Source organism: Onychostoma macrolepis, chromosome 17 (genome assembly GCF_012432095.1).
Source record: "Onychostoma macrolepis isolate SWU-2019 chromosome 17, ASM1243209v1, whole genome shotgun sequence".
Classification (NCBI taxonomy): Eukaryota; Metazoa; Chordata; class Actinopteri; order Cypriniformes; family Cyprinidae; genus Onychostoma; species Onychostoma macrolepis.
This window is the reverse complement of record NC_081171.1, coordinates 16,040,234-16,057,674: the sequence shown is the minus strand read 5'-3', so window position 1 is coordinate 16,057,674 and position 17,441 is coordinate 16,040,234. Positions and strand designations below refer to the sequence as shown.

Sequence of the window (17,441 nt, the reverse complement as noted above, 5' to 3'; positions counted from 1 at the left end):
TTCATTGTCAAGATATTTATTACCCCCATGTACTGTCATTCTGCTTCCATGATAATCATTAAGTAATTCATTATGCACTGATAAATGGAAATGGGTATAGAGGAAAATGCTGACAGCAAACTTGAGAAGCTTGCAAAACTTATTGGTGGAGGCAATTTACACTGAGTGTAAAGGAAATTAGATGCTATTTACACCCCAGCGTAAATACTATACACTATTTGCATTTTGTACACAGCATCCTATATACACACTACCATTCAAAAGTCTCTTGTGCTTACCAAGGCTGCATTTATTTAATCTAAAAAAACGGAAAATACGAATAATGCTGATTTTGTGCTAAAATAACATTTGTTTTTGTTATCAATGTTAAAAATAGTTGTAGTTTCATGGAAAATGTGAACATTTTTTCCTTCCAGGCAACCAATTGAAGCAAGTTTCGTATTTATTTGTGTTGAAAACATTTACACAAATTTCCATTGGCTTCAAAATGTAATTTTGTTCATAGCCTCATTCTATTATTCACCATGAGGGAACAATTCAAATTCGAATACTATTTTATATAAATAAACAAGTGGGCTTGACAAATTTCATTTTTCTTAGGCCTCCAGGACAGTGATGTGGTTTGTTTTGGTTCTAAATTTTACATTCATTTTAACTACAAACATATTGATAATTCCTGATGAGAACGGAGACACGGAAAGATAGAGAGAAGAGATGGAGGACGGGATTTGAAAATACCATAAGCCAGATGCAAACTTAGTTTGTCCATGCAAAGATACTAATACACATGCTTTACAGTCCAGGCCACTTCTCCAATATCTAGTACAAACAAACAAAACCAACAAGGCCTCAAAGCCTTGCTTCTCACCTCTGACGACAATGTTGGTGGATTTCTTCGCAGGATTACCCACGTTGTTACTGGCTACACAGCTGTAAACTCCAGCATCCTCCGTGCTGATAGCAGGTATTGTAAGGGTCTCACTGTTGAGATTGCTCTTCTTTGGAAGCTCTTCGTTGTTCCGAACCCATGTCAGGGTCGGGGTGGGCTCGCCTCCAGAGATGATGCACACCAGGACCACTGTCTGTCCAGGGTTGGCCACAATGGGGTCTTCCACAAGCAGCTTAATAGTTGGGGAGGCTAGGACAAAAACAGACAGGGTAACTCTTATCATCTTTATGTGAAAGACCTATTTTCTTTTTTAAAAGGACACTTGCTGCTGCACTTACATGAAGTTTGACATTTACATCAAGCGGACGCACGTATTACAGTTGGCTAGAAGTGATGGCTTGCAGTTTAAAAAGTTTGACATTTTAGTATTTTCGTCACACACACCCCTATTGTTTTGCTTCAGAAGACACTGATTCATCAACTGGGGTTATATGGATTACTATCGTCTTCACGTCAAGTGAATGCATGTATGACAGCTGGCCAGAAGTGATGGTTTATAGTTTAAAAAGTTTAACATATTAGTATTTTTCTCACACACTCCTATCCTTTCGCTTGGGAAAACATTGATTCAACAACAGGGGTTGTATGGATTACCATTCTCTTTGCTTTGCACGGTTTTTAAAGCATCAACTTTGAGGAATCTGTCCACTTGCATTTTATAGACTCGCATAAAAGGATTATTTTTCTAAAGTTCTCAGTTTGTGTTCATCTGAAGTAAGAATGATGGGAAAACTGACATTTTTGGGCAATAAACTGACAATAAACTTAACAGCTTGACTCATGAATATTAATTCTGTGATGTGATGTGATTTTCAAGGAACCAAAATAGTTTAAATGCTTGTTTACAACCAATTCCAGGTGTGTGACCAACTTCAAGTGAGTAATTACAGCAAATATACACAAAGTTCACATACCGTCACAGCTTGATCTCAATTATGGTGTTTCACCTTATTACGCTAATGTGTTTATATTTAAAAAGTGGTGTTTACAATTATCACCCAAAGAGAGTGATTTACTTGGTCCCGTAATGCAATAGGTGACCATATCCAATCTATGTAATCAAGGCCTGCTCCCATGAGCACACTTCTACGCTGTGATATAAGGGCCTTCAAGTTGGCAAAGCAATCAGTCAATCCCCGGGATTGTGCCGTGATCATCCTCATCAGCCAATGTGCTGCCAGAAATGCACTGAGAGACGGAAAAGAGGTGAGAAAGAAGGATAGTGCAAGAAAATGAGCGGGATGGGAGGGGTGGTGGAGTGAGAGAGGAAGATAGAGAAACAGAGATGGCTGGAGGGAAAGGTCTGCCGACTCTGTTCATTCTTTAATGGATTCCGTAAAGGTCAGGTCTTCGCCGCAGTAGCATGTGAAGCCCACCGAGACAGATAAGGAGCACAGGGACCCGCAGGGCCATTTCCTTAAGAATATGGTTTTGCCATGGACTGAATTAACTGCAAGGCCAGTGGTGAAAACATCAGCCCGGGGCGGTTTCTTCAGCCATCAACCGACGAAGGAGGAGAAAAGTAGCAGCAGGCCTCTAAATGTAACAGGCGTAACATACTCAATAACACATGCAGCACTCACAGCTCGCTGATTATCAGACCACACAGCACTTGTGGTGACAAGAGCCTCAGGGCACTTTCTTTTGAGAGTTGCTTCTGTGGTGCTGCTCGCATGTAGTTTCTTACTCGTTGGACGGCTCAAATATAGCAGAAGGAGACTAAAATAACAGACAATGCTGTGCACAAGGAGGAGGCATTGGTGTCGCTCTCACCGGTTTTGTTGGTGAGCCGGAATAGCACACTCTTGTCGGGGATGCCACAGACATTGCGGACAGAGGCAGTGCATGTGTAGTTAGCGTAGTCCTGAGGACGAAGATTCTTCAGCTTCAGGATCTTTGTCTCCCCCTGCAACCCAAGCAGACGACATTGTATGAAGCAGGAACTCAGCGGCTTTTGCTTTACTACACAGATTTTACACTGGACATGGAGGCACCAAAAATAATATTCAAATATTCTTTTAATATTAATAATATTAAACTGTAAAAAATCCAACTTCAATTTTGTCAAACTGTATTTTAAAGGTTGATTAAATTATTGAGTGTAGAAAAAGTTAACATTACATACAAAATGAATAAAGTCAACTTTTAGGTCATTTAGTATGATAAACTTAAAAACTAAAATATTAAACATTAAGAACTTACTTGCTGTTACTTTTCAAATTTAGTGGTAAAGTTAAGGCTGCTGATCATGCTCAGTTTGATCAGTAATGATGCACTTAAAAAAATAGCTTTACTTAGTGGTTATAAAATAAAATAGAATAAAATAGATACATGCTATCATTGCTCAGAAATCAAAAACTGATCGTTCTCCATACATAAAATACTATTTGGAATACATCCAACAAGCCAAAGGAGAGAGGAAAAAAATAGCCACGTCCAGTTAATCTGACTTTATCTGAGCTTTTTTGTGCTTTAAAAGACTTCTGCTAATTTGCTCATTTTGGTCTTGTATCCCCTCCGGCCACCGGAGCTTTATAGAGTAATCTTACTCAATTTGAAAGTCCTGAAAATTAAATTTTACAATACAGCATTGGTTTTTAATTTGTGGTTAGCGACCCCAAAAAAATTGTCTATACTGATCACAAACAGCATGGAAAACAACGCTAAATACAAATAATTAAATGCAACTGACCATATAATGGTGCATGGTCAGGATAAATAAGGTTAGGCTATATTCTGAAGCCAAACCAGTTAAGAACCAGTTGATTACATGCATAAGCGGCTCACTTCTATCTAATAATAAGTAACTTATTTTTGTACCATCTTTACATGAGGTCAATTTCTACAGAGATAGGCATTTTAAAGTCCATCAGTTAAAAATAGTGGCACTGCTTGATACCAAAATCTTCTGAAGATACTTAGCTTTTGATCTGCTTTTTAACCTGAGACACCTGACAGAAAGCTGCAGTGCATTAGTTTCATATTCATAGTTCTGAAGAGACTGAAAGATAAAGAAGGCTCTATTGAAAATAACATGCAGAATCTCCTTTAAGTGCACAGACTAATGTTGCGTGATTGATTCTCAGTAGGGAATAAGAAGAGCGAAACAGGTCCTGAAATACCCTGTCTTATGACTAATTACCAGGATGGATCCACTCTGGGCCAATCACTGTGCCATATCGGATGTGACAAAGCTGTGTTTTGAAAGCAGACTTTTTTTTTTTAACTGTCAGATGATGTGTGTCCTCCTGGACCAGATAACACTCACAATGTCAAACTGACGCTCCTTCTTTTTCTCTCCTGATAGCTGCAGCATCTTTCATGCAAGAGCAATTAAGTTCATCAAATGTTCTCGAGCAACTCAGGCTTTCATATTCTCTCATTTTAAAGTTAAGTGTTAAATGTCAATACTGATGCACACTGCATATCAGCTATTTTACAATGGCTAATCTAAACATAACTAATCTAACCAGAATTTAAAGTAGTTTGTTTTAATTTAATATATTTACATTATAAACTTAATTGAATTTTCAGCTAAATATAGTGATAAATATGAGTACTGTGATATAAAATAATTCATGCTCTCTTCAGTTGTTGTCATACTCCCAGCTTATATTGACCATCATAACACTCTTGATGCAGTTATGTTACCATTCAAAAGGCTGGAGTCTGTAAGATTTTTTCATCTTTTTTTTAACCAAGATTGCATTTATTTAAATAAAAACACAGAAAAACAGTCATTATTATTATTGGAAATAACTGTTTTCTATTTTACTATATATTTTTTCCTGTGTCGGCAAGGCTGAATTTTTATGATCCTTCAGAAATCATTCTAACATGCTGATTTTGCTGCTCAATAAACATTTCTTATTATCAGTATTGAAAACTGCTGATTAAAATTTTGTGGGAAATATTTGTAGTGAATAGAAAGTTCAAAAGATCAGCATTTAAAAGAAATCTTTTTAAATATTGTATATTTCTGTCACTTTGGATTAAGTTAATGCATCCTTGCTGAAAAGAAGAAATAGACTGATTTAAATTAAATCTACTGACCTCAAACTTTTAAATGGTAGTGTATATACGATACGATACACTTTATTGTCAGACAAAGTCTGAAATTTGTCTTGCGTTACAGCAGGTTCACTCAAAATTGCAATACTTTATCACCTAAACAAGACTTTCTCAAACATAACACAAAAAAACAAAAAAAAACCTTGTAATCTCTGGGACAGATTTACCTTTTTGATGAATTATTCAACGCTAATACAGCTTGATGTACAAATGAATTCTTTAGCTTAATTCGACTGTATCTTGGGACCTTATACCGTCGATTAGATGGCAACAGCACAAATTCATCATACAACACATGATTAGGTATATGCACACGTATACTATAAATTGACATTACTGCTTTGAATACGTCTGAGGTAATGTCTTACCTGTGTGAAGAAGGGCTCATAGATCTCCACACCCTTGTCCGAACCTTGAGACAGGAACTCCCTCCCCCGTCTCCAGCTGTACCGGACCGGAGGGTTTGAATTGGCAGCACACCGCAGGAACACTGTCCTCTCATAGTAGAACTGCTCCTTTGCCTCTCCTATACTCTGATGGACCGTCACAATGGGGTCATCTAAATCTGAAATGTAAACGGATGGGTCGGTCACACTGATTTAACATTGCTCAAATTGCCCTGAAAAATGGCCATGCGACTGGTACACAGCAATAGCCATCTAGAACCCTAGCTAGGTATATTTAAAAAAGGTTTTAATATACACAGGCATGTAGGACAGAAGTATGGAAATGACAGAATGTAAATAAACAGAAAACTAGGTTACAGGTAAACAACAACTTCCATATTTAGGTTTATTTATGCCACACTTCATGCATTCATATTCATGCCCCAATTCAAAAAAGTCATAAGCTCGATTCAAATGCATATGTCACAGTGTTACAAGAGTTGCGTGCCACTACTAGCATGAAGTTGTAGCTAAATATACATTAATATGTGGGAAAATTCCAACATTATAGTGTGATATAGCTGATTTTTCCCTGTTTCCTTCCAAGCTGCTCAGAGATTGAAGGCATAATTTGTCGAATTGCTTAATGAGCCAAAAACGACCTAAATTAAGAAGAAGCCCATAAAAGAACTGAAATTTACTGGAGCGCAATTCATACAGTAGCCTATTTATTACGGTCCAAGATAGACATAAATTACTTTCTACATTTTTAACTCATTTAACACCAACCTAACCCATTAAACACCAGTTAAAACGCATATATGTTATTGAGATCAAATGCATTCTGGTAGCATTTTACAATAAGGTTCTTAGTTCATGCAATATCTATAAGATATAACAAATAACAATGACTAGTACATTATTAAGCAACATCAACAACGTGTATGTTAAATTCATTATATAACCATTTATTAATGTATGAATTAACAGTAGTTGGTGCATTATGAACAAATATTATTATTAGTCATATTAAATAATAGAATCGTTTCTAATTTAATATTAGCCTGCATCAATAAATACTGTAAACACTTTGTTAATTGTTTGTTCTTGCATTAACTAATGTCAACACACTGAATCACACTGTAAAGTGTTACCTGAAATTTCTGCATTCATTTTTAAAGCTCCAAACAGCATTCATCTCGTCATATTCATAACATTTGTGCAACATATTCTGATGAAAGCACAGCCTTGCGATAGCATCAAACTATTTTTGTTTATTATTTCAGTTCCGTTTGGAAAAATCTATAAATTTAAACACTTTGAAAACAGCAAGTGGGTGCAGAAACACACAAGTGTTAACAGCAAACATAATGTCTAAAATGATGGACCACTCGGGCGCCTGTATTTTGGCACTTGAATCGTGGGCATTTTTACAACCGTAATTTTTTTCAAGAGCCACAATAATTATCATAGAGTGCTATGTTAATAGGTTACGTTATCAAACGAGGAGCCATGTGCTTTTACAGACTGCCCTCAAAGCACAAACCTTCCTCGACTCTTGGCTATAAATAAACCAAGCTTTTCAAAATCTTTCTTTCTCCTGTTTGAAATGATTAATCAATCTGCTCAGTAACTATTTGACTGACAGCATTGGTGATATTTTCCAGCACGCCTGGTGATATTTTTAATACTTTCACGAAACAGAAAGTCATACAGGTTTGGGTGAGTAAATGATGACAGAAAATGGTCTCTTTTATTGGAAAAGGGTCACTGATTTATTCACAATCCAAGGTTGAAGTTGACCACTTTGGGACGAATATAAACCTGAATGCAATCAATATCGCTACTGTCCATCTCGAGTACTTTAAACTAATGACTAGTGAGTGCTGCCGCACTCAGAGACAACGCGAGCACTCCAAATCGAAGCACTCAGTTGTTTATCGGCAGTGTGTTGGCTCTTCTTTATCAATGACATGTGTCTAGGCTTTGATCACTGCATCAGGAGTAGCATGTCTCTGATCGATAAAAGCGAGTGCCCACCAGCGAATAGTCCACCATGAAGCTGGAATAAAAATGACAAGCTGAGGCCTGTTCTCTAATTCAAGGGTAATGACTTGCTCCTCATTGTCTCCCCACGGCAATGCTGCCTGCCATCGTCCATCGCTCCTCCTATTCATCTCTCTGTGCTACCGTAAATCACTTTACAACATCTATGGCTCCTCCGTGTCTGTAGGGAACAGAGGCAACACACAACTCCTTTTTTGACAGGTCGTGATAGCTTTTGATGGTTCCGATAGCAGAGGAGTAAACCTTTGAAACTTGGAAAAATTCGGGAGCTAGCTTACTGACACTGATGTCTCTTTGAAGAATAATCCTCATTTTCATTTCACTCATTCATTAAACCTCTCATTTTACGCATTTCGTCACCTATTCAAAGGCTTGAATTTGATTTCAACAAAGTATATGGTTGCCAGACCTTCAACGAGAAGTGCCTTTAAGTCGATAATGAGGCCATGTGGCATCTCGAAGAAAATAAAAGTGTTCACGGACTTAAAATGATGATGTGTGTGAGTGCAAAACTCTTTGAAAGAGACCTAGATGAGATATCCTCTTATGATGAGTCATATATATAAAAAAAAAATCTGACTGTCTGGCTTTTGATGATCTAAGAATGTGCTAGACAAGAAATACATGAAATAACACATGCTCCATTATAGCCCAGATATTGCAAGTCCGACCATATCAGAGGTAATTCATTTTAAACATAAAGTGGTAATGAAACATAGGCAGAGTTAATGGTTTCCATAAATCACTAGTATGATGAGACACCTCAATGTATTCTTTGATATATTTTAAGTTTGCGGTTGGAAAGATTTTGAATGTTTTTGAAAAGAAGTCTCTTGCTAAAGGGATGCATGGATTTGATCAAAAATATTGTGAAATATTATTTTAATTTAAAAGAGCCGTTTTCTATTTGAACATATTTAAAAAATGTCATTTATTTCTGTGATGGCACAGCTGCATTTTCAGAATCATTACTCCAGTCTTTAGTGTCATGTGATCCTTCTAATATGTTGATTTGGTGCTCAAGAAACATTTTTTATTATTAATGATGACAAAAGTTTTAAATGGTAGCAGAAAAATGTGCTGCTTAATATTTTTGCTGATCTTTGATTAATAGAAAGTTAAGCATTTATTTGAAATAGAGATATTTTGTAACATTATAAATGCATTTACTGTCACTTTAAATAAATTTGATGCATCAAATACTCATTTATAAAAAAAATAATAATAATGACAAAATGTAAAAAAAAAAAAAAAAAAAAATGTATCTGGTAAAATTTCACATAGCAATGAAAACTTCAGCTGTTGCAGACAGCATAACTAAGTAATACTATACAGAAAGTGCCTTGTGGGTACAACATTTAAGGATTTAAATGTATATTATTAGTAAATGTCTTAATACAGTATTTTGTTTCCTTGAGCACTGCCTTGTGTTGTTGCCCAGTCATTAAGACATTTTGCATTGTGTCTGTATCATTAAATGACACCATAATTGGATAAAATATTTTCTAAGCAGTTATTTAACAGATGCTTTTATTCAAAGTGACTTACAGTATACTTATTTCAGGGACATTCATTGCTGAAGGGCACAAAGGTTGTGGCTAATGGCTAGCTCCTTAAGAGGCTGAAATTTAGTCACTATAACACCCTGTTTTGTTAGTGAATATTGTGCTAAAGTAGGCATGTAAAATATGCTTGGAATTTGTGCGACTGTCTCTCTCTGCAGCTAGTGAGAGACGCATTAACGCTTAGAAAACGTTCTGGCCCATTATAAACAATGCTGGAAGGTCATCCAGCCATGATAAATTATTTAGATTACTGTGCCTAACGTTTATTCTTTTTTTCAGAGAAATGGGTTTGAATAATGGGCGCTCGTAGTAGCTTAACAAGCAAAGGATTTTAAAAATCCCCAGTTTTTTTGTACTGTATTTTTTTTCATAATCATGAAAAAATAAAAGAGAAATGCAAATTTAAAAATGAATGTTCTTTCGGCAAGCTTGTACAATGAAAACAATAAGAGTACTCGATTAATAATCCAAATAATCATTATTATGCTCAATGATATAACACATAACTTTTAGAATAAATATATAATTTTAATAAAGCAGTTGTTGCAATGCTACAATCAAAAGTTTCTGCTTCCTTTTCTTTGTTAGTTTATAAAATTGAAGTTACAGCATAAAAGCAACAGTGAACCCAGTAGGTACTTCTGCTTATAAGTGTGTCTTTCCAACTGATTATCCATGATTCGTAACCTGAGGATTTAAGTGAAGTGCTGAATCAAGGTTGAGTATGCGCCTCAAAAGCTAAAAGAGAGATGCAGGCACAGTCAGCAAAGGCTAATACCAAGCTATCGTTGACTTGCAAGAGTGTGTGTCAAGTGTGTGGTTTTTTTGCCGACAGGCGGATGAGCTTGTTAACTCACAGTAGACGTCCACTCGGATGGATTTGATGGCAGGAGTGCCGAGGCCGTTCTCAGCCTTGCAGTAATAGCGGCCGCCCTGGTGCCTCTGGATGCGGGTTATGCGCAGTGTCTCGTTGAATACGCTGGAGTCCTGGAAGCGGTCAGTAGCACTTCCTGCTGTCTTGGTCCATCGTATCTGACACGGGACAAAGAGAGAGAAACAAAAATCACATCAGCTCAGAAAGAAACTCATCAGCTAGTGGCTTAAAACTAGCCTACTACCTTCCTTCGAGCACATGAATTGGGTAAAACACAAGATAATAATGAAATCATTGTTTCAATAACATACAGTATATATGAAATATGACAACAATGGTAGCATAGAGTTTGCTATTTTTGCTAGCTCAAATTATGATCAAAACATATTTAAGTATATTTGCATTCTCTAGAGTATTTATATTTTGAATCATCATTTTAATTTTAGTTTAATTTGAATAATTTTGCTATGTGCTTTTGTAATTTTACTAGCTTTTTTAATATTTCCATTTAGTTTTTTTTAATTATTATTTTTTATCTTGCACAGTAAATTTAGCGCATCTCAAATTAAATATATCAGTTTGTTGACAAGGCAACTTTTATATATTTTTTCATCCTATATTAAAATTTTATTTCAGATTTATTTCAATTACTGCAAACAATATTTAAAAGTTTTAGTTTTAGTTAGCAATAACAACACTGACATCAAAGCACTAACAATTCTTTTTACTTCCATACTTAGAGTACTTCTGAGTACAACAGGATATGCAACAAGACTGAAAGAAAAAAAAGGTACTTTGCCTTGGGGCAGTGATGTATCTAATACAGAAGAATCCTTTCCAGTTCATGTCACAAGTTTTGTCATACCACTGTGTAACGAGTCTAATATTGAACTTTTCATAGAACGAATCGTGATGCTACTGTTTACATTAAGGTTTTGGAAATGAGCAAATACTCTACCACAAATCTGATCTCCAGATCAATACATGGCATAAGCTCTATTTGGATGGTAATTATTTCTCAGCAGGATGTCTGTAAAACAAAATCTGCATGTCATGAATTTGGATCGCAATTAATTCAGGACGGAGGTCTTCTGTGATTTGACAGTCTGGAAGTTTCTCACATGGTCTACACGATATGCCTCTAAATTATGTTTTTCTTAGTCACTCCACATAATAACATGTATAAACTACAGGTTTATTCAACAAAATATATGTATATTAATGCCCAGTTTTTCCAGTTCATATGATTTACCTGTTATTATGTTCATTCTTTATCACCCCACATAACAACATGTATATTCTACAGGTTTATATATTAAAACATATTCACAATAATTGCCCATTTTAACAATTTACACAATCTGCCTATAACTTACTTTTTAGTCTCGCCACATATATACAGGTTTATAGATCAAAATAATTTTATATTAATGCCCAATTTTACAAGTTTGCATGATTTGCCTCTGAATTGTTTTTTTCTTAGTCGCTCCACATAATAATGGCCCATTTTAACATTTTACACAGTATCTTAGTCACTGTGGTGGGGTGGTGACCTATTTTTATTATTATTATTTTTTAATCGGTACACTTCTCCAATACTAGTCCCCATTATCAAAATAAGCAAATGCTTTTCACAACACATAGAATCAAATAGTACGGTTACAGCACATAGAGGTGGTCTAAAAAATGATTTTCAAAACTATTTTTCTATCAATTCATTCTTGCAAACTGTTCGATTCAAAATGGAATTAAATTCGCACACAAACCTGGAGCTTGACTGCAAACAGCATGAAATTCAGCTCAGCATTTTTTCCCGAGACGTGGAAGAAAAACACCAAGATTTTTGATTCGGACAGCAATTAAATCACTGACTACCACCTGTAAATGCTGAAATTACATACATCCCCCGAAGGGAAATATATTTACAGCCTGAGTACCACAGAATATTTATCAAAACAGTAAATATGTTTAATATACTGTATAAATACCACTTTTTAGAACAACGTGATCCCAAACTATTATTGCCTTAATTGCCTCATTAAAATTTTATATGGCAAACAAACATTTTTCATGGTAAACAAACAAATAATGTGCATCTCAAATAGCAAATCAGTTTTTTAATACCAACACACATAAACACAGACACACACACAAAAATACAGTACAAGTCAGAAGGAAGCATGGAGAGACGAGGGAAAAGACGCTGCACACGAAGCTCAGCCGGGCATAGAGAGAGGGAGAGAGATTCTGTAGCTCCCTCTGTGTACTTGTCTGCCAACCAGCCAGACAAGTGGAGCAAATTGCCCATTCAGGCCTGGCTTGGCCTTACCGAGTCCTGAGTGAGACTTACTGTGTAGATGACCTACATTACAACAGAACCCCCCTTTATCATCCCTGCTGCTCAAGAACCTCAGAGGCGGGAGCAACTCCGCTTGAGTCCAGCTACAAAGATCAAAGCTCCGCCTTCCTCTTGCAAGCAGCAACTTCTTCCTCACCCCAACTATTAGCCCCTCTCCTACTAATTGAAAGCATTTTCAGCTTCGCAATTTCAAAAGAGCAAGCGCTGCTTTCGCCTAGGCCTTGATTTTCTTCTCGCGAAGGTCTATGAAGAAAAAAAACGATGGTTTGGAGCCCAACAGAGTCATAACCTTTGGAAGTGGCAGAATGAAATCCATTTCATGCTTTGCTGAGGATGGAGGGCGGGCAGATTTGTTTACACACGTATTGGATGTTGGTTAGGAGTAACGGCGTATTGGAACTCACAGGGCTTAGATACGCTGGCTTTCTTTGTGAGCTCGAACAGGAAATAAGGCAGCTAAAGAAAAGTGCTTAGCCCTGTATGTCTGCATGCATTGAGGTGGGCTATAGCTGACAGCGCACAAATAGGAATTCCTACTTTCAGAGGTGAGAAAGTAGAACTGAATAATCATTTGTGCATTATGTGACAGCAATTCAGTGTAATACGAAAGAAAAGATGACCCACTCGAATCCTTAAGACTTATTGTACTTTAACTTCCTTCATTTAATGTATGCATTCAAGACTTTGGGACTGTGTGGAATAAAAAAGTAGCACATAAATCAAAAACCTCTGTTTTATTATTTATTTCTGTGTTAGTAGAGATCATGACTCAAGCGATATGTAGGGGGTGGAAAGTGAAAACAATTTGACGGCAGCCCACTGCCTTCACAACCAAAGTGCCTCCATAAATAGTCATAAAACAGTGGAAATGACAGCCCTCCAGACCTCAAGCCATATAATACAGGGGAAATATTGTTTCCGAGTAAAGGAGGGAAGGGAAATTTTCACATTACAGTTATTGAAACTAGGGTTTCATTTTAAAGGGCTAGTTTACCCCTAAATTAAATTTCTGTCCTCATTTACTCACTCTCATGTTGTTCCAAACCTGTATGACTTTATTCTATGGAGCCCAAATGAAGATATTTTGAAAAATGTGAGCCTGGACCACAAAACCAGTCTTAACTAGCATGGATATATTTGTAGCAATAGCCAAAAATACATTGTACACTCTTAAAAATAAAGGTGCTTAAAAGGTTCTTCACAGCAATGCCATAGAAGAACCATTTTTGGTTCCACAAAGAACCATCTCTTTCTTACCTTTTTATAACCTGAAGAACCTTTTGTGAAACAGAAAGGTTCTTCAGATGTTAAAGTTTCCTTATGGAACCATTTAGACAAAAAGTTTCTTCTATGGGATCCTGAAGAACCTTTATTTGGGTCAAAATTATCAATTTTTCTTTTATGCCAAAAATCATTAGGATATCAAGTAAAGATCATGTTCCATGAAGATATTTTGTAAATTTCTTACTGTAAATATATCAAAACTCAATTTTTGATTAGTAATATGTATTGCTAAGAACTTGATTTGGACAACTTTAAAGATGATTTTCTCAATATTTAGATTTTTTGGCACCCTCAGATTCCAGATTTTCAAATAACAAATCCTAACAAACCATACAATGGAAAGCTTATTTATTGATTTATTTGATATTTTATTTACTCAGCTTTCATGTGATGTATAAATCTCAATTTCTAAAAATTGACCCTTATGACTGGTTTTGTGGTGCAGGGCTACAAATGTCACATTTTTTTTTTTTTTTTTTTGGTCCATACAATGGAACTAAAGTGATACAATTGCTTTGTATGATGATAATACTTAAAGGGATAGTTCACCCAAAAATGAAATTGATGTTTAATTTTCATTTTTGGGTAAACTATCCCTTTAATTATTATCATCATACAAAGTAATTGTATCACTTTAGTTGTATGAATTCAATTTTTGGATTTTCCATTTTTGGAGCTTGAAACTTGTGGACCCCATTGGCTGTATGGACAAAAACAGCTGAAAACATTGCGGTGGATCAGAGGTAAAAAATTATATAAATACTATTCAGTTTCTTGCACAGAACGATTGTTTTGTGTCTTAATACCTCAATGTACCGTCATGAGCCGCAGGGTTTAATTTGGTTTTGTCTGTGTGTGTGTTTTTTTACTCTCAAAGCGTGGGTCCCATTGACTGCCATTATATGATTGACAGACTGCAACGGATTGAGTTAACAATCTTAGTTTATGTTCTACTGAAAAAACAAAGTCACCTACACCTTGGATGCCCTGGGGGTAAGTAGATAAACATCAATTTGTCATTTTTTGGTGAACTATCCCTTTAATTTTAAGTGGATATTCACTCCCAAATCAGATCAAATCAACACACATCAAATCACTGATCAACTAATGAATACAAATCCCAAATTAAATATGGCAACACGCCAATAACATCAAACCCAAATGGACCCCACTGACAAAAACAGCTAAAAAAATACATCAAATATCTTTTTATCAAGTATGAGCAAATAATGACAATTTACATTTTTTGATGAGCTATCCCTATAAAGTATTCTTTAACGTCATAACATGTGTAATACAATAAAAAAATAACTATAAAAGGTACTCATTTCTGAAGTATTACAAACATCTTAAGCTCATCCTCATAAATTTGTCAAGTCTGAGATTTCTGCCCCTGCCAGCATTAAGTGGATCAGTGCCACAGAGCGCCTGAGCCAGAACACTGATGGGAGTTCTGTGACGACGGGCCCAGTGTGTCAAATGCAGACAGAATGCGCCCATAAAAAGCGCTATATATAGCCTCCAGCCCCCTCAGTCTATCATAAAGCAGCCCTGGGCGTATCTTTCTCTGGCCCACTCACTGTCTGTGGGATCTATGGGAACTGGTTCAGTAATGGCAGAACTGAAACAAAGAGTTGGTGAAACCTTGGATGTTTTGAGAGTTCATGCTAATTACCAATTAATAAGCTTTGCTGCATGGTAAAAAAATCTATCTAAGATGACCCTGGTGCTAATTTGACTAAGAAAGATTCTGGAATGGAGCCATAAATAAAACTGTGGTAATTAAGGCACACGGTGAGTGTGTTTGGTCACAATTTGCAGTACTAGACTAAGGACAACAAAAGACTTTAGTTGTCATATATGGTTATGTATCATTTTGAATCCAGTGTTTTCAATAAAAATGTTCTAAAAAAAAAACATTATTTGTATGGTGTAAATATCTGTGTAACAGAACCAAAAGGGAGCTTTAAATTTAAACAAGATGACAGGAAAGATCCTGTGATGTCACTAGAACCATGATAAAAATAGCTCTTAAGTTTGCAGAATATGCTGCTGGGATACAATTCTGAATGAACGTCAACAGAGAAAGATGTTTATGGGTCCAGATGGTGTAGTTACAGCATCAAACAGCAGGGGCTAAAGAGCCCATGCTAAACAGTTATTCTTTGGACCAGTATATACACACATGCTTTGACTGGGATGATAAAACATGAAAAAATGTTTGTCTGTTCCTAACAATTACACATGATGGTCGTTGACACATCATCCATTTCAGAACAACTTTTAGATTTTGTATTTGTACTGTATCATAGAAATAAGCAGTGCCGGTAGCAAGTATGCTTTGTAATTTTAGATAATAAATGTTCCTGTAGTACATTTTCTGACAACCTACTGTATTATGTGATACCCTCTGCTTCGGATAGGTCTGGAAATAGTCATATTTCATGTTTACTGTCATTAACTTCTAAAAAGCAGAAATGGCAAGACTGCCTTAAAGCGGAAAAGAGTAGATAATTCATTAAAAATCTTTCCTTATTTACACTCAAGGTAAGGGAGTCAGCAAAAGCCGGAGATGAGATCAGAAGCGGCACAAGTTCATTTATTCAAAATGAGGCTGCCAGCAAAAATCTTCCTATCTTTTTACAATGAAGACTGGGAGGCAAAAGCAGCACAGAACATTCAAAATGCATTAGGGTTTTCACAGCCAAAAAAATGCCCTCTGCATGCACCAACACAACTCAACACGTGCTCGCTTAAACAATTAAAACAACAAACTGCCTGAATATCAGTCATCAAACATACAATTTATGAACATAAAATGATCCATAAATCGTCCTTTGCTTTAATTTGATAATGCTTCTGTTTGATGTTGGACATAAAACAGACAAACCAACACTAAATAGTACAGAGTAAATGTGTGTATATATATATATATATATAGAAATGGTAAGATTTTTGTAAGAGTTTTGAATGGAGGATCAAAAGGGTAAGCATTGCAGATTTATTTTTACAAACTTTTTGGCCAATAATTCTGATTTTTTTATTTAGTACTGACTTGAATAAGATTTCACATAAAATATGTTTACATAAAGTCCACAAGAGAAAATAATAGTTGAATTTATAAAAAATACCCTGTTCAAAAGTTTTTTAATACCGTGTTGTAACCTGGATGATCCACAGCTGTTTTTTTGTGTGTTTGTTTGTTTGGTTTGTGATAGTTTTTCATGAGTCCCTTGTTTGTTCTGAACAGTTAAAGTGCCAGCTGTTCTTCAAAAAAAAAAAAAAAAAAAAAAATCCTTCAGGTCCCACAAATTCTTTGTTTTTCAAGAATATTTTGCATATTTGAACCCTTTCCAACAATGACTGATCTTTTCACACTGAGGAAAACTGAGGGACTTACATGCAACTATTACAAAAAGTTCAAATGCTCACTGACGCTCCAGAAGGACACGATGCATTAAGAGCCTGGAGGTGAAAACTTTTTTATTTTGTCTTCTGGGAAACAGACAAGTATCTTCTGTAGCTTCTGAAGGGCAGTACTAAATGAAAAACAAATGATATTTAGGCAAAATAAAAAAATGTACACATCTTTATTTAGTTCAAATGTTTACACACCTGGCTCTTAATGCATCATTTTTTCCTTTTGGAGCATCAGTGAGCGTTTGAACTTTTTGTAATAGTTGTGTACGAGTCCCTCAGTTGTCCTTAGTGTGAAAAGATGGATCTCAAAATCATACAGTCATTGTAAAGGGTTAAAATATGGAAAAGATGCTGGAAAACCAAATAATTTGTGGGACCTAAAGGATTTCTCTGAAGAACAGCAGGCAGTTTAAATGTTCAGGACAAACAAGGGACTCAACTATCACTAAACAAAAACAACAACAAC

The 17,441-nt window shown here is 35.8% G+C and overlaps 1 protein-coding gene across 2 annotated transcripts in view; it reads right to left on the bottom strand.

Moving 5' to 3' along the window:
• Window positions 1–17,441, bottom strand: part of mdga2a (MAM domain containing glycosylphosphatidylinositol anchor 2a) — a 130,014-nt gene that overhangs the window by 71,118 nt on the left and 41,455 nt on the right. For both annotated transcript variants that reach the window (XM_058750048.1, XM_058750049.1), the window contains exons 3-6: window positions 9,896–10,070; window positions 5,389–5,585; window positions 2,723–2,855; window positions 869–1,138 (exon numbers count right to left, since the gene is read on the bottom strand). In XM_058750048.1, coding sequence (XP_058606031.1) covers window positions 869–1,138; window positions 2,723–2,855; window positions 5,389–5,585; window positions 9,896–10,070 — 775 coding nt within the window. The remainder of the gene's footprint in view (window positions 1–868; window positions 1,139–2,722; window positions 2,856–5,388; window positions 5,586–9,895; window positions 10,071–17,441) is intronic.